The following is a 26,279-nucleotide window of genomic DNA, read 5'->3' as shown; positions in this document are numbered from 1 at the left end:
GAAGTATATTTAAATCCACTACAGAATAATGCGCCACTTTGTGTTCGTCTGTAGACCATTCCAGTGAAATACATTAAAGATTTGGATAGTTAAACGGATATACTTTAAAACTACTGCAACCCCAGGATAGTTGATTTTAGAGCTAAACAAGAAATATGATCTTTTATTGGCCTTTTTCACCAGTAAAACTTAAAGAGCACGGCCCAATAGTCCCAGCTGATGACATATCAATGACAGAAACACCAGTTAGATCAGTGTTAGTCTTTAGCAAAGGGTGTGTGGGTGTGAAGGAAGATTGGGAAAGTCGAGGTCAGCAGTGCAGTGAGTGAGGAGCATTCAGCCCCAGCGAGATATGAGAACCCATTTAAGAAGCACAGCAAGTCACCATATTCTGACATATCAAGACATGTAGATGGACTGAACCGCAGAAAGGTTCCAAGTAAACAGAACAAGCCAGGAAAGGAGAGATTCCAGCTTCCCTTAATGAGAGAAGCAAGAGTTTAGCCCAAAGAATGGGGTGCAAAATGTTACTGCAAAGAATCAAAAGCGTCCAGCAGTTTTATTTTGACAACCAGGATCCATCTACCTCTGCTTTGGCTTTAGGTGAATCCTTTCCTGCAGTTCCAGCTTTAGCAGCTGCTCCTGCTGTCATACCAGTCCCTGCGGCCCCGCCTGCTGCTGTGGTAATGGCAACGGGTTTTGTGGTCATGGTGGATCCTGAATGTGCCTTCTGCAAAGCACCAAGTATGGGGAAGTGGATCAAAACAACTACAATGCTGTGATGAAGCCCTCCTAACTATTTAGTCTCAGTTTCTAATGCAGATGAAATATACACACTTGTTCATATTTAAATGGTTTTAAATGCATGACAACAATAATGCTGGGATACGATTGCCTCATACGTACTTATCCTTGTTATTTTAGGTATGTGGTGTAGTTATCAGTAGTCAAGCAATTTTTGTCTGGAAATATTTCTAGAGGGAGTGTCAAGCCAACATGGCCTTTCCTCCAGAACAGTGCTGTTTTATCTCTTACCACAAGGGGAAAAAACAATGCCACAAAAATTCTATTTTGCTTATAAAATGACATGGTTATTTATAAGTTTGAAAAAGTTAATGTACAAACCAGAAAAGATTTTTCCATATAAGCATGATCAAAAGGAAAGAAGGGGGAATATTTCCCACAGTTTTGAAGTTGATGGATCTTTTAGCCCAATTCCTTGATTTAATATGTAGTTCTTTATATATACATATAAAAAAACTAAACTTTAACTGTATAAAAGAAAACAAGATATAAAACCCTTTGTCTTAAAGAACACTATTAAAAAGTTGCATCCAAGTTTGTAAAAAACAAAAAAAACAATGGATCTCTGAAATCAAAATAAATGCATAAAAACATTTGTTTTTTTCCTTTCAAGTGACTTTAGTTCATTTAAAAAAAATGTTGGGCTCATCTCTTTATTTAAATCAAGGGGCCATACAGCATTATCCCAAGGTCCGCAAATGGCCTGCGGGCCACACTTTGGATGTCCTTACAATTAAAAAACACATTTTCCAGAAACCAAGTTAATATTCTGCCCGATGTGGCAGTAAACACAATCATAGGGTGATGATAGATGCCTTGCTACACAACTTTCTGCAAATTCAGTACATGAAAATCCCAAAAATAAAAAAAAAAGGCGTTGATGCTGGTATTGTTACAGTCAGATGCAGAGAAGTGAGTCAACAAAATGACCAATGAGGGAGCTGGTTACATCTAAAGAGCAACTCTGATTGGTTAAACTAGTTTCCAAAAATTACAATTAAAATCTGCAATAAGGAAATGCTTTTCGAATTGCATGATTTAAATGTTAAATTTTAAACGGGTGCATTTCTTTTCCACTACATCCTCCATATAAAATATTTAAAACACTTTGTTGTTTTTCATGTTTTGAAATAAATAACCACAAGTCAAACCTGAGTCTAAATAGCCATATTTTCTACTTGATATAGACGTATTGCAGTGGGATAATGCATCCAGTATTGGTATAATAGCCGCGTCCTTCTGACTGTTAAGTCCAGTTTATGTTAGACCAGTGGTTCTCGAAGACCCCTGTCCTGCATTTTGTAATCGTCTCCTTGTTGCATTACACCAGAAAAGAATTGATGATTAACAGGCTTCTGCAGCACTTGATTGCAAAGGAGGAGCCTTCATTTGAACTCAGTGTGCTGGAACAGAGACAGATCTAAAATATAAAAAAAATCCCTGAGGACTAGTGTTCGGAACCGCTGCGTTACACTCATCTACATGCAGAATGTAGCAGGCACAGTGTTTGAGGCATTTAATTCTCAATGCAGGTTTTACCTGCTGTACGTAATATCTGGAAACACAAGACTACGAGCAGAAGTAGAAAAAAACTGTTTCTAAAATTTTTAAAACCTCTTCATGACATCCAACAGTTTCCAAGAGTTGATCATCTGATATTTTGGAGCACATTTTTATGTAGCTACAAGTTTTCCAGGTAAACTGTGTGGAAATTTCTGCCTGCACGGCAGCCATACAAAAGGGTGTGGATCCTACAATGACTCAAGTACAAATCAAGCTTTAATAATGCATCCATATCAAAGAGCAGGGCCTCATTCATTCCCAGTTGGTACGGGGCCTCCCACCCTACCTGCTCAGGGTTTAGGTAAAGATCTGCACTCTCTACATTCTGACAGTGTCTTCAGAAACAGAAAGAAAAGGTGGAAACATTTGTTGTGATGCCTTATTCAAAATTTAAAAAAGCTAAAGCTTTTTTTACTTGTTCCTTTATAGCAATAGGAGTCTCTGTCCGATCGCTGCCTTAAAGAATGTCCCCACTTCACTCCACATACCTAAAACACAGCATGTTGTTCTGTTCACAAAGACACATCGCTGCATGTGTTTAAAACCTAAAGAAAAACAAAGAAATCTTTTTCCAATGCTAAAACAGACACTGGCTTATCCTGGCAGTTGATGGACAAGCAAAAGCAATTGAGCTGCTACTGCTGTTGTGTTCAAACACAGTCTGCAAGTAAGTAAAACACAACCAAGAACCATTTTTTTTTTTTTTTTTTAAGAAACACTGTAGTATCATTTTGAGAATTAAAGCTTCAACTAGTAGGACAGTAAAAAGGGAGTTGATGTATGTAAAACAACTTCAGGATTTCCATTAATTACCTGAAGAATCTGCCATTTAAACTTTCTACTTACCTAAGTTATATGATTGACTTTTAGATTTTTTTTACTTTTTTATTTTTGTCATGTTACAACCACTAATTGGAAGCACTCTGATATGATTTTATTTGGTAGACAAACTAAAATAACTGTGTGTAAAATTATGCTTCCTTTTTACATTTTCCCTGAATAGAAAATGAAGTTACCTGATGAGAAGATAGATGGAGAAAAATTAAAAAGATTAAAGAAAGTGGCTGAAGTTCACTTCAATCGATCGAAAACATAATCATGAAAAAAATCACTCTCAAAGAAGCCCATTTGTAATAGCCAACCAGTAAATGTTAGAGTTTCTGCATTTGTGAAGCAAAGCTGCAGCTAATAATCATTTTGCAGATTCGATTAGTATGAAACTGTTTTTGTTATTGACAGATAAACAGATAGCAGCAGGTGCTTTATAGGAGATTTTTTTTATGGAATTTGATAAGTTCAGATTTTGTCTCTTAAGGTATTCTGGATATAGAATACTTACTAACAAGGAAGTCTTCATCTTAAATGCAAAAGGTGGTTATTGTTAGTAGAGGCTGGCTTAATTTCTGCTCTAAACAGGTTCTTCCTTCAACAATGGCAAGCTTTTTAATGATAACCATTTACAAATTTAATTGACAAATTCTTTCAATAAACCATCTATCACATTACGTGTATTTGCCCAAGTGCAAAAGGTGGTAGAGAAAAACCAAATATATATTTTTTATATATTTTTTTAATAGAAGATTTGGAAACTATGCATCTTTTTAGTTCAACAACAATCATACAGCACTTACTCAAAGGCATAACATCCTAATAAAATGCATTAAAATGTGTGGTTGTAGATGACAGAATTTGAAAATGTTTAAGGTTTATGAAACTTCAAGATGCACTAAATCTAGAACAAAAAAAAAAAAATAGGGATTGGATTATTTGACAAAGATTTTACTTCTATGTCAAATATTTAGTAGCTGGTAATAAACTCAGATTGCAATTTGCAAAGATGAATGCTTTTGGGGAGGATTTTTACACACACAGATTAACATCAACCTAACTATACTAACACTAAATAAGAAACAAGAAAGAGGGTCTGCCCCTTTGCTTAAGACATAGTAGCTCTTAATTGTCTTTGTAAAGACAACCTATGCGCCAGAGCAGGAAAGGAAACATCGACAAAGCTAGGATAATGGGTTGTGGGGGGGCTTTTCGGTCAGCCAGACTCAGGAAGTCAACACTGTTTTGTTGTGGTTTTTTTGAGAAAGAAAGGGCAAGAAGAAAAGAGTTTAAATCACATTACAAAGGAATGTGTGATACCTCGAACTGTGCCGTGCTCCCAGGAGAGACCTGAGGTGCCGGTTTGGGTGTAGATTGGCTTGACTGTGACTGCAGGCGACAAAAACACAGGGGGGAAAAAAAGTCAAACATGTGCAGTGAGAGCAAGAAAAAAAAATCTTAATTAAATAAAGATTGACAGAAAAACATTTGGATGCAAGAAGAACAAGATGGGGAGAAAACAAAACATTCTGTGAATAAAAGTTACAGTATGGCAGACACAGGACGACAAAGGAAGATAATAAATTCTAAAACAAAAAAAAACAGTAGCAATGTAACCATGAAACCCAGTCATTAAAGACCAGCCAGAGATAGATGAATCCAGTGCTGCATTCCTGGCTGAAGGGTGTGAGCCGAGGGGTGTGACTGCTGTTTGACAACAGAGTGCAAAGACATGTCTTTATTATTGTCAGTGGTCACCACAGCAACTAGGGAGCAGACACAGCAATCAGTTCTTCAGCTGAGGTCACCCCCAGTAAATTCATTCCTAATCTATTTTCTAATTCACTCTCAAGTGTTTGCCCTAAAGCACATTCAAAAGGTAAGACTGAATGACGTAGAGATAACTACTGGCAAACATTTTGGAACCAGAATAAAACAATTTGAAGAGAAACAAACAATACCATCGCCTGAGTTGATAGGGTCAGATAAAAACAGCTTTCAAGCCTCTTAATTGAGCTGAGATGGTTAAATATATACATCTTTAAGTACTGCTATAACTTCTCTTTATTGGGATTGTTTCCCTCACATCCTCATATAGCTAAAACGTTTGCTGTAATTTTTACCTAAGCTTTTAAAACAATTGCCTCTTGGTATTTGAGCAATTGGAGTTGACGTCTGAGTTCAGTCAAGCCAGTTTATCTCTGGAACAGATCTGGCGTAAAGAATGTCCCTTACATTGACAATATCTCAGAAGTCAGGGAACCTTTGCAGAACCTCAGTGTCATCTAAATTATTGGTTGTAAAACCAGTTTTTATGTTAGTTTGGGAGGACCGATCTTTTGGAATACCAAACTGTGTTCAGGTTTCAGTCTTTTGATGAAACTTCCACCCACATAAAACATAAAATCACTTACAATGTTCAAAAACAACATAGGAATTAGCAAGGATAAAACCAATCACCGTCAAGGGGGAAGTGGGTTTTCTCATAAACACAAACTAAGAAGGTAACAATACTGAAAAAAAACCTACAGAACTTCTATATCAATGATTTAAAGCTGGACTGAACCGTGCTGCCACTAATGTGAGCTGTTAATTTATTTTTTGTTTTTTTGCAGAAAGGTTAATTAACAGACAGAAAAAGACTGGCAAGAAGCACAGAGATGAAGCATAGCATTATGCTAAGCATTATGCTGCGGGACTGTTTTGCTACAAATGGTACTGGTTGGCATGTTAAGTTAATTCACCTAAAAATCACCAGCATATTACATCATACCTTCAAACGAGACTTGAAATTGATGAAGCAGACATGGAGCCTTTGGAAAGGTAGAATTTAAAACCATTCAAAATGAATGGGCTGAGCATGAAGACCGGATCTGTGCCAGGAAACCACCTCATTTAAATCAGCTCTACCATTTCTGATCATAGATGTGCTCCAGCACCTCTTCATAGTCATACCAGGCCTTTGATGATAATGGCAACAAATAGTGACTGGTTTCCCTGCAACATGCTAAAAGAGTTTCAGGGAAATTAATATATTTGAACTCAGGATCTTTTCTTAAATCCTTGATGTTTTTCATTTTGGATTTCTAACCTTATATGACATGAATTCATCAATTATTCAAGTTATGGTGCATTTCAAACTTATATAATAGGTAAACATCTGACTAGCTCTGCATAGAAATACATTATATCAATTATAGTAGCAACTATTTAATTATTTATACAATAAGGAATCACTGATGTTCCTTGCTTTATTTTATTACTGGGAGAAATTTCCACCACATTGACTATAACTTCTATGAAGTGTGAAGAGCTGCTTTTAAACTACAAGAAAACATTAATCTGGTGTTCACTCTGCACGACATGAATTTAGGAAACCAACCTTCTGTTTCACCGTATAACACGGGGAAAAAGGGGCACATATGAAATTGTTTGTGTTGTCTATGTGTTGGAAGCATGCCACAGTCTCCAGGTGGAGCTGAACTGGCAGCAGGGCCCAGCCCAGCTCTTTTAAATGGTGTGAATAAAGAGTGGAGATCCTCCACACCTCAGATATTCAGATGGGATTGCGGTTGGTGTGAGTTTAACATCCAGCCCAGTGCATTTTGTGCCATCGCCCTGCGTATTCAGATGTAACCCAGCCTGCTGGTCAACATACTCGCCTTCTTTGTTCAAAAAAACTCTTAGAAATGCTGTGCCTGATAACTTTACAGACTCAGATTATTGGTTTTTGCACCTGTAACAATTTTCTGATTATTTAAAGAGGTCAAATACATAAAAGAGGAATATTATGATTGAAGAAATCGATGAAAAAACATAGAGGTTTAATATACAACAACATGTTGCACCAAGCTCGTCTGGAATCTGACTTCTGATTGAGAAATCCCCGCCCCTCAGGAGAGTCAGTAATTGCCTTTCAGACAAAAATGAACAACAACCTCATCTATCAGAGCCAACTGAACTTCTTACTGCTTTTACTGAGAAACGTGTACAATTTAAGAAAATCCATATTGCAGATTTGCTTAACTATCATTCCTATCTGCTATATTTTAAGATGTTTAGACTTTTTGGAAGATTGATTGTTCAGAGACAGAGGGAAGTGGTACAGAGGAAGAAGTGAGATAATGAGTAGCAAGGGCATCCCCCCCCCTTCTGTCACAGAGGAAGTCATCCCGCCACGGTTACCACAGTAAACATCAGTGTTTACTTCCAGAAAGTATTGCTGCTGATGTAAATTACTATTCACAGTTAATAGAGATTAATATCTACAAGCAAAAATTTGGTTTTGAAAGCATTTTGCATGTGGCCCATCCACAAAGTGAAGTGTCAAATATAAGAATAGAGGACAACCTGTACACGTGTGCAATGCATTTCTGCCCAGGGTGGCATGTTGGCAGGAAGGTGGCACAAGTAAAACTTACTTTTCAGTTGATAATTCATTAATTTAGTCAAAGAGAAGTGGGAGCTGCCATGTGTCCGGTTCAATCTAGGCAGAGGAAGATGCTATGGCCAAAACATAAACCAATCAAACATCAACCTGAATTATCTACAAGAAACAGAGATTATTGTTTTTCTTTCACACTTTTGTACTAATTCTGGCCTTTATATAGAGCAAATGGACAGGAAATGGAAAAGGAGACAACTGATGACACAGAATCAGACTGAGATGACTGTAAAACCTGGGGGTGGGTGGAGAGGCTCCCCAATGTGTCCCTCATTCTGCTGACATATGTCCCTCAAATGGCATGTTCTACACTATATTGCCAAAAGTATTTGCTCACCCATCCAAATTATTGGAATCAGGTGTTCCAATCACTTCCATGGCCACAGGTGTATAAATTCAAGCACCTAGGCATGCAGACTTTTTTTACAAACATTTGTGAAAGAATGGGTCGCTCTCAGGAGCTCAGTGAATTCCAGCGTGGAACTGTGATAGGATGCCACCTGTGCAACAAATCCAGTCGTGAAATTTCCTCGCTCCTAAATATTCCACAGTCAACTGTCAGCTGTATTATAAGAAAATGGAAGTGTTTGGGAACGACAGCAACTCAGCCACGAAGAGGTAGGCCACGTAAACTGACGGAGCGGGGTCAGCGGATGCTGACGCGCATAGTGCGAAGAGGTCGCCAACTTTCTGCAGAGTCAATCACTACAGACCTCCAAACTTCATGTGGCCTTCAGATTAGCTCAAGAACAGTGCGCAGAGAGCTTCATGGAATGGGTTTCCATGGTCGAGCAGCTGCATCCAAGCCATACATCACCAAGTGCAATGCAAAGCGTCGGATGCGGTGGTGTAAAGCACGCCGCCACTGGACTCTAGAGCAGTGGAGACGCGTTCTCTGGAGTGACGAATCGCGCTTCTCCATCTGGCAATCTGATGGACGGGTCTGGGTTTGGCGGTTGCCAGGAGAACGGTACTTGTCTGACTGCATTGTGCCAAGTGTAAAGTTTGGTGGAGGGGGGATTATGGTGTGAGGTTGTTTTTCAGGAGCTGGGCTTGGCCCCTTAGTTCCAGTGAAAGGAACTCTGAATGCTTCAGCATACCAAGACATTTTGGACAATTCCATGCTCCCAACTTTGTGGGAACAGTTTGGAGCTGGCCCCTTCCTCTTCCAACATGACTGTGCACCAGTGCACAAAGCAAGGTCCATAAAGACATGGATGACAGAGTCTGGTGTGGATGAACTTGACTGGCCTGCACAGAGTCCTGACCTCAACCCGATAGAACACCTTTGGGATCAATTAGAGCGGAGACTGAGAGCCAGGCCTTCTCGTCCAACATCAGTGTGCGACCTCACAAATGCGCTTCTGGAAGAATGGTCAAAAATTCCCATAAACACACTCCTAAACCTTGTGGACAGCCTTCCCAGAAGAGTTGAAGCTGTTCTAGCTGCAAAGGGTGGACCGACGTCATATTGAACCCTATGGATTAGGAACGGGATGTCACTTAAGCTCATATGTGAGTCAAGGCAGGTGAGCAAATACTTTTGGCAATATAGTGTATCTGCAAACTGGTATCAGGTAGTTCTCTTTTAAAAACACAGCTTTAAGAACACAAGGCTCACCTTGATTTTTGCCTTCCCTTCAGGCTAATTCTGCTTTCAAATGCATTGCACAAGTCCCCCACCTACTTCAGGTGGTATTTAGAAAAAAAAGACAAACCGGTGCTTCAGCAGGCAACTAATCACACAATCTCTTACTTTCCTTAACCCTGTGTTGAAAACCCAAGGTCAGAGAAAAAATTGAACTCCACTCAAATATGGCTTAAGCTGATCCTTCAAAATAATTCTTTGATACAACATCAAGCACAAACACTGCAATGAATTTCAAAAAATAAATTATTGTCCAAGAAATGCAGTGACATCAAAGAGCAGAATCTCTGAGGGAGGGGAGGACTTTAAAATTATTATGATAAAATGAACATAAGAGATGCACCTAATAAAGAAGAGCCTAAACACTTTCTGTCTTCTGTTGCATTCCTACATTCCTCACGGAGGCTCAACAACAGCAGCTAAATAGTATGTCCTAAAGAACAAACACAGTGACAGAGAAAACCGTACCAGACCTAAACATGTCACAAGCCAGGCAGCTTGACCCTTCAGAATATTAGAGCCTAAACTGTGTGATACTGCATGATGGAAAATACTAGACTGTATGCTGCAGCAAAACAGAGTAAGAAAACTCCAGCAGATGCAAGCAGAGCTGGACCTTGAAGAAAGGAAGTGAAGAAGGAAGTAAAGGAGACACCTCTGGATGCATTCCTCTCCGACAAAGACTACAGAAATCCTACTAGCAGCGGTCACACTGGACACTTCCCAAGCAAGATTCTGCCATTGCTTTAAACTGTCCTGGGTCATCTTTGGTCATGAGAGAGTTGAAGTGGCGTTGAGGTGTGTTTGTTACTCTGACCATGCTGGCAAGGTCTTTGCCCTGGACAAAGGATGCTCACATCCACCACCAAGGCATATCATTCTTCCTTTGATATAAATATGACAGATTTTATGGGGCCTAGAGATGTAAACACCATTCTTCTACATAATAAACGTAACAGATTCAGGTCTGTAAGTGATGTCCAGTATTTTATTACTGCAAATTATCTTTTGCAACAGATGATAACCTGAATTCAGATTGTCTAACTGGTCTTTTTTTTGTGTGCTCTCCTTACAGAAGCTTTACTCTTCATATAGGATGTGATCTTCTCCCACACTGGCTAAGGTCACCACTCCCTCCAGGATGATACTGAAAGTGAAGTTAAGGAATGCACCGAATAAAAGGTTCCAGACCACTAATTCAAACTGGCCACTAGAAAAGTATTTATTTCTGACTTTCTTACAGCAAAAAGTTTGCCTGAAACTGTTTTTAATTTAAATCATGATCCAGCTGCAAGACAGCACTGTGCAAAATTAGGGTGATCTTGCTTAAAGGTTTAATGATTACATAAATCAAATTTTTATCTGCACAGTATCAATATGATTGATGCACTTTAAGACCTTAAGTGCAACCATACAGCTCGAAGAAATAAAAATCTGCTTTAATATGGAGCAAACAAACAGAAACTGCACGGTGCATCAGAAGCTAGTGGAACTGTAATGCTGACAGATACATCACATGACTAGAGACGCCTGAAGCGGAGCAGGAAAACGACATGCCACATAAAACCTGCCGTCTTTAAACACCCACAGGAAACTGCACGCTAGAGGTTGGCCATCTTTCATTTGTACACAAATAGTAACCAGGGAGATGGCTTACATTTTGCCATGTCTGAAGAGATGGCATGATATGTATACCTCACCAAACTACAGTGATAAAAGCTTGGCCCTCCTATGAAAACTGATGACTAATGCTTTGCCCCACCCAACATAACAAACAGGGCAGAGAATGATTTCTCAGCAAGCTGCTATTTCAGCTTCTAAATAGCACAGGCGGCCAGTGATGATGTAGATCCCCTAAACAGAGGTAATGATGTAACCTTTAGAGTCCATCAAGAAGAGGAGCTCATGCAGGAAGCCCTTTTCCCTGATAAACCTCTGCTTAAACTAAGGTGAATGAAGGTGAAGGGCATCACTTTAAAGAAATCTGAATGGGTTAGCTGACACCTCATCAAGGATTATGCTGTAAGTTAATAACCTGATCTGATAGAGCACTGTTCACCCTTGTATCGGGTTGCTGAACTATTTAATGCCCATTATTTCAGTTTTATTCAAATACAACCAAAGATAGGAGCCTGAAATGAAGCAAAGAAGCACTTTTTTACTGGTTTGTAGACCATACTGTTCTGCAAAGTTGTCAGTGTGAAGAGAGCAAGTGGCCCGGTGGTTCCAAAGCAATACTTTACATACCTTTACATGGCAATTCTAAAACAAGTGAAGCTGCCCTGGTTACTGCCATTTGAAACCAAAACACTTTAACCCTTGCTCTATTTCAAGCTGAGAAAAGGACACTGGGAGTATAAAAAGAGCAAAGAAAAGAGAAGAGAACAACAATCCAGAAGCGTTTCCCCGATTCCACAGCTTTATGTTTGACAAATCCATACTGAAGTTCTGAAGTTGTGCTGAATTTATATGCATTTTTAGAAGCAGTTAACTTCAAGCACAGAACATGTTATTTGGATCCCATTCTGAGTATTAGCTGAGCAACAGCTGGACCCGCAACATAGTAAACTCACCTTGAGCCCAAAGACTAGTTTTTAAACTTGACTAACAGATAGTAAAACTGATCACCACACTATGAAGGATTGCTGTTGGTTGTTGCTGTCTGTACCAACAGACAATAGCCATCAGCCATTCTGACAGGTATCAATCTAACAGGAAGCCTGTTCGCATAGAGTCTCTAACATCAAAGCACAAAGTTAAAGATACATACCATAGGTTTGATTCTGAGTGTATATCCTTTAGTTTGCTGTATATTCTTTGAAAAGTACTGCAGTAACGCTGGTCCCCTTGCTTTGGAAACACTAAAACCTACAGTATATGTCAAGCAAACACCCAGTGCACACACACACACATATAAACATGCAGAAACACACAAGCAATACACGCCCAGTGATACAAAACTTGCTGCTCCGCCCCTAAAAAACCAGTACAGACTCCACCTTTCCTCCTCCAAAGCCAGCAGAGCAGGCTCAGTCGGATTGGACAGTCTGACACACTGTGGCCAACCCACCGGCTGCTCCATGCAAGAAAAAAAACTGAATAAACCAGCTCAGCCCACAGGAAAAAATGTCTGGGGCAGATTTTTTATAAAGAAGAAATGATGAAGTTAGACTTTAGAAAGCAGAGCATGCCGGCTTCTGGTTGAAGGCGGAGAAAGGGGAGATAGAAGTGAGTTTAAAGCAGCACTGAGGCAAATGTGGATGTGTTCAAGCAGTCCTGTTTGGCACCATGGGTGTGTCTGATAAACTCACTGCTTAGGAATCTCACATAGGAGCCACTTCAACAAGAAACACCAAGCGTATTTGTGTTTGTCTGAGCAGAGAGGGGGAAAAAACCCCAAAGATAACGGGAGGGGGGGCAATCATAAGATATCTAGGTCAAACAGGCAGCAGAGAACATAAAAAACTTAACAAAAAAAGTAAAGGAGGTCAGATGTCCTCCAGAATTAGATCCTGGCCTAAGGAAATAACTCCTGGACAGAAGCCAAAGCTTATGTAAGGTTTTAGAAAGATACACCAGAGTAACACCTCTCTTCTTTGGAGACTCACACCATCTGAGCCTCAACTAAATTAACAAGATTAGTTTGCAAAAACTCAGCTATGATCATTATAGGAAGCGTTTCAAACTGGTAGAGGAGGGCTGGGCCTTTTTAACAGCGCCCTCTTCTGCTCGAAAACAAGCACTGCACATACTGGAAATAAATGTGTGTCAACTGAAAATGCTGATCTTGCTCACATCATGTGGCCGATTTCTCTCTACATGCTTCCATGTTACAGTAAATAAGGGATTCTCTATCTATGTTTGAACCATGGGGTATCACTTTTTTCCTATTTTAGTATTATCTTGAATTATGATTACAAATGCTCCTAAAATACACAACTTTTAATTTCCCATTTGTTCCTTTAATTTTGGTTTTGAACACCTGTTTGGACCGGAATAGATACATGACAAATTTGGACCAAAATTTATTAAACAGATTTTATTGACTTTAATATGTTTCGTATTACATTTTCTTTATAATATTTTTAATCTATTTTCCTATATTATATAATGTATGCAGGAACTTTATGCCAATAACATAGTTAGCCAGTTGAAAAACTTTGAATACCAACATCTACCATCTAATAGTGTGTCTTTGTTAAAGCAGCACAATATCAGGATTATATAAAACGTATATCAAAGACTTCCTGTATTTCTCACTTTTCTCCTGACCTCAGCACAATTAGATACCAGATTAACAGCTGGTCAGTTCAAGCTAATAAAATAACCAAATATATAGAGACTGTAAACACTGGACACTTAGAATATACTATCCCAATAAATCTTGAATTTGTTGACTGGTAAAATAGGATTTTGCATATGGTACTAGCTGTCATCATGGGGAGTTTAGAAGAGCAGTATGGCTGAAAAGTATGCAGTTGAAAGGAAAGACACTGAAGATAATAATAAATCGTATGCATATAAAGAATTACCTAAATTACCAAAGATCATTGAACAAATCAAGGGAAACTGAGGAGAGACCCCTGCCTCTACCTGTACAGGTTCTATAACGGTTTGATATTTTTTAGTGGCTCTAAATGTTTGTAGTTTGTTTAGTTGTGTGTTTTTTTTGTTTTTTTTATTTGTTTTTGTTTAATTATAAACACAACCTGTAGTCCTGTTGCATCGCTCTGTACTCTGCAAAAGTCATATACCGCACATGCTAAGGAATATTCATCAGACCAATGAACAATATAGAAGCGTTCATCTGATGCCATCCCAACACATTATGCAATTAAGTGATGTTGTGCTGGAATTATAATCCAACAGCTCCAAAATGGCATTGCTGGATAGATAATTGGTCTTCACATTGCTATGTCTGACTGTCAAAATAGTTTACTTGAACACAAAGGGTGCTATGTCTCTTATCTGTCACTGTACTATTGGCTCATTTTTTTTGACATTTTTGTGCAAGATATTTATCAAGAAACCACACCCACAATCCATTTCAGGTTTGAAAAATCGCATTCAGCTTGAAAATAATTACATTTGCAGATCCTCCTCCCAGTATTTTGTACTTTCTGATGATTAGCATTTGTAAGGCATTCAGCATGGCAAACACACTCAATGTTTGCACTTACTGTTCCTCTAATTTTAGATTTAAAAAAAATAATGTGTCCACCTAGTAAGGAGATCAGCTTTTTATACATGCAAGCATGGTACATCAGGCACCAACTGGCTTCCTGTTGGCAGGTATGATTGATTGAAGTCATTTAACTACAGTGATTATAGCCCACTCAAATTAAATTATGGAAAAAACATTTAAATTAATGGTTGTCCAACTGAGTATAAAAAACCCTCGCTGGCAGATTGTCACATATAGCATTAGATACTTTGAAAGTTTTGGGTACTAACCAAAACAGCAAAAGGAGCAGCATGTGTGGTCAGTGTGTCTGTGGATTTGTGGGTTAACTTGTTTTTTGATGCAGCATGAACATGCAGCTGGTACATGTGTTAAGTCTGAACAGATTCCAAGGTAAATTTCCCGCAATTTTAAAATGTTTTCCTCTCATTGTTCTTCACCAGTAATAAATCTATTGTCTCAATCTTTTCTGACGAGAACATGAACCTAATTACTCAAACCTTTGCAGGAACAAGCTGATGATATAGATAAAGGATAATCACCTCGAAAAGAGAGAGAGATCTGGACTTTCTGAGTAACCCTGGTAACACTTCGCTGACAATCAGCGAGCAAAAAACAGTTTAAAGAAAACAAATTGTTTCCTTCTGAAAATGTGTTTCCAGATAAAAGCAATGCAACACGATAAACACTGTTATATTTAATGACCAAAAACAAAGAAAGTTTTTTCAGTTTTGATGTATTTAATGAATAAATCATGTGATGAATATTTAGGGTACTGATGACTAAATTTACACATTTACCAAACTTTTTAATGCAGAACTTTAACTGATCAATAAAGATTTAACTATATTTAATTTGGGCATCAGTCTTGTGCTTAAAATAAGAGCAAGAATAAATGCTGTAAGAAGTTATTTAAAATAAATAAGTGCTGGCTGAGCTAAGTACAGCAGTTAGTTCTGTTTCATCCAGTCTATGTGTATATTCTAACACACTGAAATAGAATAACACTTTAAAAGACAAAACCCTCAACACTGATCTTAAATCTTAAAGATAATTCAAAAAATGTTGTTTGTTTTGTTTCTTAATGGTAAATGCTATTTTGCAGGGATAGCTCTCTCACATGCCCCTGGTGACATCTTCTGTGCTTTAAGTATAGAAAAAAGGATAAATAGAAAATATTTTGAATGTTTCAAACTAAAGTTTTATAGATAAATTCTAATAAAGTAAAAACCATTTGCAAATTTGCCCAAAAAAATTATTCATTGTTAAATGAATCTGTAGAACTGAAGTTAACTAACTACACTGCTATTGCCAAAAAGCTGATTATTTGCCCAATCCAACATGGCAACTCTGAAAACCGTTTTTACCTTTTTGTGGTGCTTTTTTGTTTACAGCTAACCTTTGATTTGAAGAGATCTAATGTGCTCACTCAGTTAGAAACAACCACAAAAAATTACCTTTTAAACATGTAAATAAAGAAGTCTAAATATGTTTTATTTAATCTGCAGAAATAGCTAAAGCTGAACCATTGGAGAATTTATCTTATAATAAAACAGCAGCAGTGTTGACTTTCTTTACAATGAACTCAGAACCTTTTAGAGGCAAACGTTATCAGGACCTACAAGGACCACAGTGGCTTTTTAGTACGATCGTATCAAAGTGAATAAATTAGTGTTGCTTTTATCTTATATGCTGGCGGATCAGTTATCAGAAAGGAAAGAAAATATGCGAGTTGATGATAACTGCGCATGACACCTGAAAAAAAAAAATGCCCAAAGCAAGCTAATATCGACACCATAATCTAATGTTTGCTTCTTCTTTACTAAAAATTATTTTTCTATGATGTGAATTTAAAAAGCTGTCGTCCAATTTGAATATTCTTGTCAGGTTGGTATCAAACTAAATGATTTCAAGGATAGGATCATTAACTCTGAGTATCTTTTAACGCATCAGACCCAAACCCAGACAGTCCGAATGTTCTGATATAGTTAATTTGAATTTAACAGTTGACTTAAATTATCCTGTTTTATTCATTGTGACACACTTATGTTGACCACTGACCTTAATGTGACAATATCACTATTCATCAAAAGTCACTGTGGTGGAAAGAACGTAGCTTGTGCAGAATTAGGCCAGCAGAACAAATAAAAATAGCCTCATTGTGTAATTTCTCTCCACTCATCCATCATATCAATCACACTCCCTCTGTCAACCATATATGTCCTTTGCCCCGCTGCCTGTCCGTGAACTCTCACTAAATTTAGCTCTTCACATTTTTCTAACACTTTTTCACCTTCTCTATTAACCACAAACATCAGTGTATTTTATGTATTTGATTCAATGGGTTTTAAAGTGTATTAGAACATACAGCCAGATAGTAAAAAGGATACTTCAGATCAATCATTGGGGTCCAGTGGAGAATATGTGACAAGAATATCAAATATTCAAAATATTTGATATTCAAAAATATTATTTGCTATTATTTTCAACCAATATTGGGATTGCAGTTTCATTTCAATTTTCCTTGGTACTAACCCTGAGCTCGTAGATGTTTCATTTCAGGGTTTAAGGTTTTTCAATGCCTTCAAAGCTTGTTGCAGGACTTTACTGTAAGCTTTGTGTGATAAAGTTCTTACTTCTACTTGCTGTCATATCTGCTTCTCTGGACTTTTTGGTTCTGTTCAAGTTTTCAGTTTTGCTTTGATTTTGGCAATCCTGTGTATCTGTTAAGATTTTTATCTTTTTTTTATTTACTTCTTAGTTTACTCTTCCTTGGTGTTTATTTTAGTTATTTCTTTTCAGCATTCCTGTTATTAATTTAATCTGTGCTGTAGTTATTTATATTTATGATTTTCTGTTATCTTTACATTATGTTATTCCATTGCAGGTTAGTTATCCAAATTTCTCCAGTCCCTTCCCCATCCTCTATTTTCCCCTTTAGTGTCATATTAGTTCTTCATCCCTATTTTGTTTCCCTGGTTACTCTTTGTTTCCCCCTAATGCCCCTTCCCTTTCCCTTACCTTTCTTCTATCGGCTTCTGTCCACACCTGCTCCCAATTAGCTGAGTACTCCATCCATTGTTCTGTCTCTGGTATGTTCTCCTTCTCTGCCCTTTACCCATTGCTGGATTATCTTCATTCCTTTTGTATGTTTCTACTGAGCATCTCCTTGTTTTGGTTCCTGAGATCCTATGCCTGTTATTTTTCTGTATTATTGCTTCTGTTACCATCAGCATTAAATCAGCAAGAAACCATCTTTATTCCGTCTCTGCATTTGGGTCCTCAACAAAAAGCTACCAACCCTGACATTGGCATGCATGTACAGGTACCTATATATTAGCTCTTCCTTTCTGCGTGCGACAAACCAACTTTAAATGTATTACCGTCACCTAAAGACCTCCAGTGGGAAGTTGTCTATCTTAATCTTGCTAAAATAAATGTGAGCAAAATTAAGTGCCTCTGCAATTTGTATCTTTTATTAAGTTGTAATTATATCGAAAATGCTATTATTACCCACCCCTAGACAAAACCTGAAATTTGATCCAATCTGAGTGAATTGGTAACGCTTTCTTTTACAGTACATCAGTAACCATGTAATCAGATGGTAATAACATAGTAAGTTACACTATATTAATGGGTAACAAGAAAAACTTTATAGAGAATTTTGGTAAGTACTGTACTTAAAATTATCAGACATGGACAAGGTAAACTCTGACTTCTTAGATTTCTAACTTTTATTACCACATAGCTCAGTCATTTCATCTGCAGCGATAAATCAATGGGTTATTATTTAGTAAAATGCAGTTTATTACTTGGCATATAACAGAAAACGAAACCTAGAAGACGGCAATCCAAACTTCATAACTAAACTCTTCTTTATATGTAACTTGAGTTCAGTTATATAATGCTTTATTTACCTGGTCATAAGTTACAATTTACTTTGTAATCTGGTGGTAGACGGTAGCCAATAATATAAACCGTTATGTTGTAGCCTAATTGTAATTACCCACCAAATGTCTCCATTGTTACATAGTAACATACAATTGTAATAATTACATGCCAGTAATTACTTATTTTTCGAGTAATTACTAAATAAAGTTTTACTTGTTACAAAGTAAAATAGTGTGACTTGTTATGTTATTACCATAGTATTATATGGTTAATGATGTAGTGTAAAAGAAAGCGTTACCAGTGAATCTGACCTAAGTGTTTTAGCGGAAAGGGTGAAAGTTTCTGTCTCTAGATTTCCTTAGCAGGTGATGACATCCCCCACATGACCAGCTCTACCAGAAGATAAAGGCTTTTCAAGAAACTTTATTGATTATTTGGGGTTTAATGCAAATGGAAATCCACATCACAGCTTTCAAAGCATAAGAACATTTTTTTTTTTGCACTTCACAATTACATTCATAGCACTGGGTCGCCTCAACCCCAAACTGTTCGTTACTAAGTAAATGCTCCAATAAACTGATAAATAATAATAAATAAAAAAAAACAGTATCAGGTTTCAGGGTCTTCACTTCTCATCTCTGCTCTTCAGGACAAATATCACACAGCAAGCGTTGTCGTAGGTTACAAACAAACAGAGTTGGCTTCCAAATAACACTTCTGGCGTTTTTTTCAGACATGCCCCAAAGAGGCCATCACCACATGGGCTTTATATAACTGACAACTGGGTCAACAGTCAAACACAAGCCAGACTAACAGTGACATGAGACATCTAACAGCACAAGCCTGGAGGAGTGCAGTGAACTGGTCTGGGGGTGGGAAAGGGATGGGAACGGCATTTAATAACACTTTTATCAGGAAATGAAAGAATTTTGTTTTGTTGAGCACAAGAAGCTGGGCTTGATGCCTGGACAAGACGGTTTGAATCTACACTCCCACACAGTAGTTTCATGTTATTCATCCTATTATTTGATGTATCAATACATTGCACCATAGGTCATGTTTGTGTCATTTGAGCATAAGCATCAGGATAACATGTGGTGTCATGTCAGCAAACTGCACATGACACCAGATCCTGCTGTCATCCAGGCAGGCTGCAGTGGACTTTCTGTCAAGAAAGAACGTGAAGATACCTGCAAACTCTCTTTAGGTGCAGAGTAGAAATACTGAGGGAAGAAGAATCAGTGACAAATAGAATCATTGAAGGAATTCATAGGATCTTTTACAAGACATCGCTGGTTCACTCAAAGAATTGGAGGAGCCAGAGCCATCGGGAGATAACAGGGATGTTATTTCCCTGATGATGTTTTTATAATTTTTTGGCTTTAACCTCCATTACAAAAAAAGGATATTCTGAAAAGCAGTCTATTAGATGTTTCAAAGCTAAGGTAACAATCTACATTGTCTTGGCAATGGGCTTCAAACCTCATCACGTCTGAAACGAATTATTTATTTATTTTTCCCTTGTTGTTTTTCAGGATTATGACAAAATCAAATTATTAGGACATGAGCAGGAACTGGTTGTGTGAGTCATGTGTTTTAGACAACTAACAATTGTGAAAGATGCAGAAACTGCCTATCGACGAGTCATGTTTAACATCCTTTTTCTGTAATGTACACACTGGGTGTGATGTTTTGGTAATGATAGTTGTAATAACCAAATAATTAATTTAACACCCAAAAATTAAAGGTGTAGAGGACGATCTTTTATTGTAGGGTGGATCATCTAAATAGGTGGTCCTCCTAACTGCCAATCGTTCTGGTGATATGTTTTAACGTAAGGCCGTCCTACGTGCTCGTCCCGTTAGCTATCTTTTTCTGCGAACTTTCAGGCATAAACTTTGAATTTTTAATTGTGATTATTCGAGGGGAGGGGACATTTTCAGCAACACTTGAAGTACTTGGAACAGACTTTGGTTTGCTCTGTTCAAAGTTTGTCTCTACTACTTTCATTCAAGTGTTACTGAAGTTTTCTCCACTTCTTTATGCAACTTTGAATTTGGGAAAGAAGCATCTGGGTCTAAAGGGAAAATATTTCTATACCAGTATAAATAGATAAAGGGTTTGTTTAAATAAAAACTAAGATCAAAGCACTGTAAAGACCCTTGCAATACACCCGTAATACACCCAAAGTATTGTATTACTATTTTAAAAATGGATAAACTAATAATTGAAATAAATCTCAAAGACTAAGTCTATGTGGCATTTCAGACTCCATACAAAAAAAAGTTTTAAAACAATCCACTTGGGTTCCAAGTTTGATGATGCTTCACTTCCCATCCAGGAAGCTTTTTCAATTCAAAACGTCAGAATTAGCGTTCAGTTCGAAGCTTGATATATCTCAAACTCAACACTAATTCTGACATTTTAAGTTGAAAAAGCTTCCTGGATGGGAAATCATCCAGTAGATTGTTTTTTACTTTTTTGGATTGACGATGACCTGCATGACTGAGAATCATCACCAGCATATTCAGACTCCATAGTTGGCTCCATAGTTCAAGCATTCTTCCCCTGGTGCTTCCGTAGGAGGCTCCATCAGACACATGCCTACCCATAGTGTCAGACAATCAGCTGATCAGCAGGTGAAGATAACCTTCAGAGACGCACTGAATTCCAGAAAGCAAGACAGTGAATAATTTGGCATGCTGACAAATGCTGGGAAGGAATTTGGTCAGCAACTGAAAAAAGACACAGATCTTTACCTTTAAAAGGCTTTGCTATGCCAGCCAACCTATTCTGACTTTCTCCTTCACCCATTTGTTTCTGTGCTGTGGCTTCAATGATGAGAAAACACAAAGTTCATTGTTAACTCTGTGCTGTGCCCTGAATGTTAAAGAAGAAGCTGCAGCTGTGATACAACCAGGACTGGCATTAGTGAAAAGGAGATGGAAATAATTATGAGTCAAGTCAAAACAAGCTGCAAAGTTATTGGTTCCAGTAGTTAGAAAGGAAAGCTCTTACTCCCATTAAACAAGAGGTGCCTTTGGTAGAAGGGAGTGTTCTTGGGTAGAGGATTTAATCAGCTTCACTGCTCAGAATAAGCTGTCTATTATCCAACGACCATAACTGATGTGTCTGTTGATGTTCATCTTCTATGCAATCACCATGCATGCATGAAACAGGACTATTTTGTCCTTACCAAATCATTATATGGTGCTAGAGAATTAGCATCATTCTTGATTTTGTGAACTGAGTGCTTTAATGGGTTTAAGAGCTGAAACATCCAATAGAGATGAGATGCTAGGGACTGTTGTGCTTGTCCACAAGCCTCTTCTTAACTTAAATTTGACTTTAAACCATTCTGATTTATTTTAAACCTAATATTATAAATTACGTTTCTCTCAAAGCTATTAAAACTGCTATATTTTATGTTTGTGAACCTTATTTAAGCAGTGATTTCAAGAGGCAAGCAACAGAACAAAGCTGCAGCTTAATGCATCTCTCATCGCTAACTTTATCTCTGACGATGTACAGCCCGTGTGTTGTTTTTACTCCTAATGTGGAATTAATAGGTCGGCTAAAATACTTGTAACAAATCAAGGTGAAGAGGTAAGCAAACCAAATCATGTCTTGATACTTGCAGCATTTCCAAGTATATTTTAAAATTGGGGCCTTTCAGCTAAAAAGTTGCATTCATTTCACATTCTGATATTTAAAGCATGTATAAATGTGTAAATAAAAAAACAGCTTTACAACAAATTTGTCTAATTACACTTTGGCTCAAGTGGGTAAAGACAATAGAAAATATTAACATCTGCTTGATTTTCTCCACCTTTTTTTCCCCAAAGCCCAGGTGCAAATGCAACACAATGCAGGGTTAAAAAGCTCAGCATTCCAGCAAGTTTTACCCCCACCTGCTGGAATAAGAGGCTAATTTGAGCAGACATATGGTTCATACATTTTGAAGGACATTATGAAGTGGAATGGGGAGAATCAGTGCAGCGGAGGATCTTAAAAGTTATATTCATTAAATATTTTAGATCATCATAAAATATTCTGAATGTTTTTTTCCACATATAAAGAAACATATTTCCTACTCTGGTGTTTATTGGCTTGTTTTAGAGTGTTGTTTACCGAATGTCTGTGCTAAGGTGGAGAAACAAAGGCTTGTTCTTCAAGAGAAGGCTTTTTGAATAGTATTTTATAATCAGTTAAACTAAAACTTGAAATTCAGGCCTCAATTCCAACAGCTAGGTGAAGCATAAAAAGAAAACTAACTTAACCCAGTGCAATGAGCACCAAACCCACAGTGAAACATGGAGGTAGCAGTGTTGTGATCTGATCACATTTTTTGCATGGATCTGTTTTTTGTGTTTTTTTTTTTTCTTATTGAGGTGAATAAATGTATTAACGTGTAAAATTACCAGTAAGACAAGTCATGTTTGATGTAAGTTTTGACTCGAGATCTTCAGGCTTATGGTAGACAGCTGGTGATGAAGAGAAGTGTTATTTATCTACAGCAGAGTCTGTATATCAAAAAATCTATATGTGGGACACTGCTGATTTAAGCCATGAACTGCGTGGAAAAGGTTTTAAATGTTTTCTTTCTATGGATAAAGTTTTTTTTACTTTAAAAAGTCACATAAATTGAACAATATTTTACATTTCAAGGACAGCTGACTCGACTGCAGTTATATGTTAATCACTGAAGAGTGGAAATTCTCTCAGCTTTAACGTTTTGGTTTCAAAAAATCAATCATGACTACAAAATTAAAGACAAGCTTCTTAAAAATGTTGCCATCTTTCAAAAACATTTCTTTTCCTGAAATCATGGGGATGAATTTACAACCTTCAAACAAGCAGACAGACTGGTAGAGAAAATCAATCTGCTGCTCCTAGTAGTAGCTTATATTCTATACAACAGATTAACATTGGGATTATGAGCTTAGGTCAGATCAGGAGCAAACAACATGAATCAGTTCATTTCTAACTCGTGTGATCTGAAGTGGTTTGAACAGGTACTGTTAACTAGTTCTTGTAAAAAAGTTCTATGTGCAGGCCTCCTCTGTTTAACCATTACCAGACGACCCTGATAACACTCTGGTGAGATCAACCCAGTCTGGGAAATGTCACCATCCAATTAGTTTAGCTGTCAGCTTGACAGCCCAAAGATAATAATGCTGCGGTTGCAGGATATGACCTACACTAGGTTTTACAAGTTGAGCACATTTGGGCTTATGGCAGCTACACGCCCAAGTCAGATTGCTTAATCTACCGCTGTATTTCATCTCAGGGGAATCGTTGTTAGGGTGGGAAACAGAAATCAAAATCTTTTTGAAATATCTTAATAATAACCTAACTATCTGAGAAGGAAAAAAATTTATCTACAGAAAAAATATATCTACAACTTAATAGCAGTTTGTAGGTATTTTGATTGGATAGTGCAGTCCTTGTCTCTGTCTTGGTTAAATATCTCACTCTGACAAGCATTCGCACTAAACTCTCAAAGGCTAAAAGAGCTGCACACATTCCTGAAGAGAGAGAGAATGAAGTCTGACTTGGGCTGGCTCTGTGTTTCCCCTATAAGTCCTTTTCTCAAACAAGCACCACAAACCAGACAAAGAAGACTGTCAGAACCTCTGTCTCATTAAACCAAAGAATGACTGTCTGACTTTCCGTACCAAAACAAATCACATGTGGACACTCTGGCACAAGTAAACAAATAAAAAAAACACATTTAGCACAGACCTCCTCCTCCACAGACACATCCTGCAGGGCCGTGGTGTCCCTCGGGCCTCGGATCCAGCTCAGAAACTGGCCCATGTTTGCTCTATATGCTTCTGAGTGTGTTCGCCTGGGTCTGTGTGAGTGTTCGTCTTTCAGCCTATGAGTCCTATATGTGGGCTTGCAGCATGTTTCCAGCAGGCAGGCAGGAAACAGCAGAAGAAAAGGGAGGAGACAGACTGGGAGGTGTGGTTAGGGAGCAGAGAGGGATCCGATGTTGGTTAGAAGTCAGAGAAGGCAGGGTTGTAACTCTCCCTGGGCTAAAAGGAGATGTGAGCTGACACCCACCTGATCAGGGCCCACGTCTGATCTTACATGAACACACATGGGCACCCATGCACTAAAACAACATGTATGTACCACTTTTAGAACTATATATCCCTACATTCATACAACAGAGTGACTTTGATTATTATGACATCGTTATGACACGTTCAAACTTCCAACATGGATAGAGTAATGAAAGACTTGTGGTAAATCCCTGACAACCTTTTTAAATTACCATGGAGCGTAAACAGAGAGCAGAAAAAACAAAGGGGAGAACTTTGACCTCTTTCTTTACTACTTTATCAGCTTTTACAGATAAAAGCGGAAGGTTAACACCCTGCTTGTATCAATGTTTATGTGAGCAAAATAAAGTCTACAGGCAGAAAGTTTCATCATGAATCTTTATAGCAGAACAACCTAAGCAAGCAAAGTATGCAGTGTTTCCACCAGCTATGAATGTAGAAAGTGTTTTTCTGTGAACACACAAATAAAAGGTTGGGCTAAAACTCAAGATGATGCATAAAATAAAAACTACCACAGCAGGTATATTTTTGAGCGGTTTTGGTAGTGAGTTTATTGTAATGTTTAAAGTACAATGTGCATCCACAGTCACATCTCTGATGCTTTAATTACTCTGCAAATTTTTGGCTCTCTTTGAATAGTGAGTGGGTGGGGTGAGCAGATAAACCAGCTTTTGATTGAGTCAGTGAGTCAGATTCGGTCGGACAGCTGAGCTGTCTTTGGAGAGTTTTTTTTTTTTTTTTTAAAGCACACCTTAGTGTAATGTGGAATTAATTAAATTGACAACTAAAATGTTTCTCAACCAGTTCCAACCAGCCTGAAACAATGCTCTCAGTTGTCTTTCCCAGTGGGTGAATCATTAAGGCTTCATGAGCAACAAAGCTGCCCCCTTTTAAACAAACCCAAAGGGTTTAATGAAACTTCCCTTTGCAGCATAAAAAAACAACAGCTAGAAACACACACATATGGAGTTGGATACATATTTTGCAAAGATGAGGGACAGCTCCGTATTAAAGATATGAAAATGATAAAAATTACAAGATAAAAATTCCAAACGTTACTGCATCTGATCTTTACGCTTTATACAACCCTCCTTACTAATTGCACTTTATCTCTATAATTCTTAATGTTTTATTTACACAAAGAGGAATGTTTGAACATTGCTCTTTTTATAATCACTCTAGATGACAGAGTCCTGGTTTCTCTCTATGCTCTCTATGCTCTGGGGACATAGGTGGTCATTTGGTCTTACTTTTTGGATATAGATGCACTGATCTGATACCTGGATCAGATATCCGCTCAGATATTGAACAATTAGCAGGATCGGATATGGGTTATTTGATATCGAAGATTTAATCCAGTGTACTTTAGATGGAACTTTTATTTCTCTCTTTTTGCTGCTTATTTGTTAATAAATACTATAAAGTACGTTTATTATCTGTGTTTATCTGTTACCTTTTTTTACATTTATGTCAAGGCTAAAGCCATCACTCACATGCCAAGATACATGGTTCATTCCTTTAAAAGTTGAATCGGATCAGTATTGGATATCCGTTGAAATGCTCAGTACAGGTATTGTATCGGATTGGATTGGTGGGAAAAATGGATCGGTGCATCTCTACTTCTGGATCATCAATGCTAATTATCCTAACACCAGTAAAATCTGATGATATTTTCAGGTTTCTGGTGAGAAAACCAGATTCTCATTTTGCCAAAATCCTCAGATTTGTGAAGCAAGTCACTTGCTAAGGTTCTTGAAAAGATGAGAAGAGAAATGGGTCCACAGCATCACAAATTCACCACCATGCTTAACAATAACCTTTAAGAGCTTTTCACATATTTCACAGCAA

At 37.7% G+C, this 26,279-nt stretch overlaps 1 protein-coding gene across 21 annotated transcripts in view; it reads right to left on the bottom strand.

Annotated features, from left to right (window-relative positions):
- cast (calpastatin) overlaps positions 1-26,279 on the bottom strand; it is a 48,860-nt gene that overhangs the window by 15,566 nt on the left and 7,015 nt on the right. For 6 of the 21 annotated variants that reach the window (XM_038277849.1, XM_038277850.1, XM_038277851.1 and 3 more), the window contains exons 1-3: positions 12,058-12,216; positions 4,516-4,584; positions 587-730 (exon numbers count right to left, since the gene is read on the bottom strand). In XM_038277849.1, the coding sequence (XP_038133777.1) occupies positions 587-730; positions 4,516-4,584; positions 12,058-12,060 (216 nt within the window). In that variant the 5' untranslated portion in view covers positions 12,061-12,216. Of the gene's footprint in view, positions 1-586; positions 731-4,515; positions 4,585-12,057; positions 12,217-24,105; positions 24,284-26,279 lie in introns of those variants that run through there. The other 15 variants (XM_038277866.1, XM_038277870.1, XM_038277863.1 and 12 more) reach the window with 8 other exon arrangements.

This window comes from Cyprinodon tularosa, unplaced genomic scaffold, assembly GCF_016077235.1.
Source record: "Cyprinodon tularosa strain WSP-4 unplaced genomic scaffold, ASM1607723v1 ctg135, whole genome shotgun sequence".
Classification (NCBI taxonomy): Eukaryota; Metazoa; Chordata; class Actinopteri; order Cyprinodontiformes; family Cyprinodontidae; genus Cyprinodon; species Cyprinodon tularosa.
Note: the sequence above shows the minus strand (reverse complement) of the source record. Positions and strands in the feature narration are given on the sequence as shown.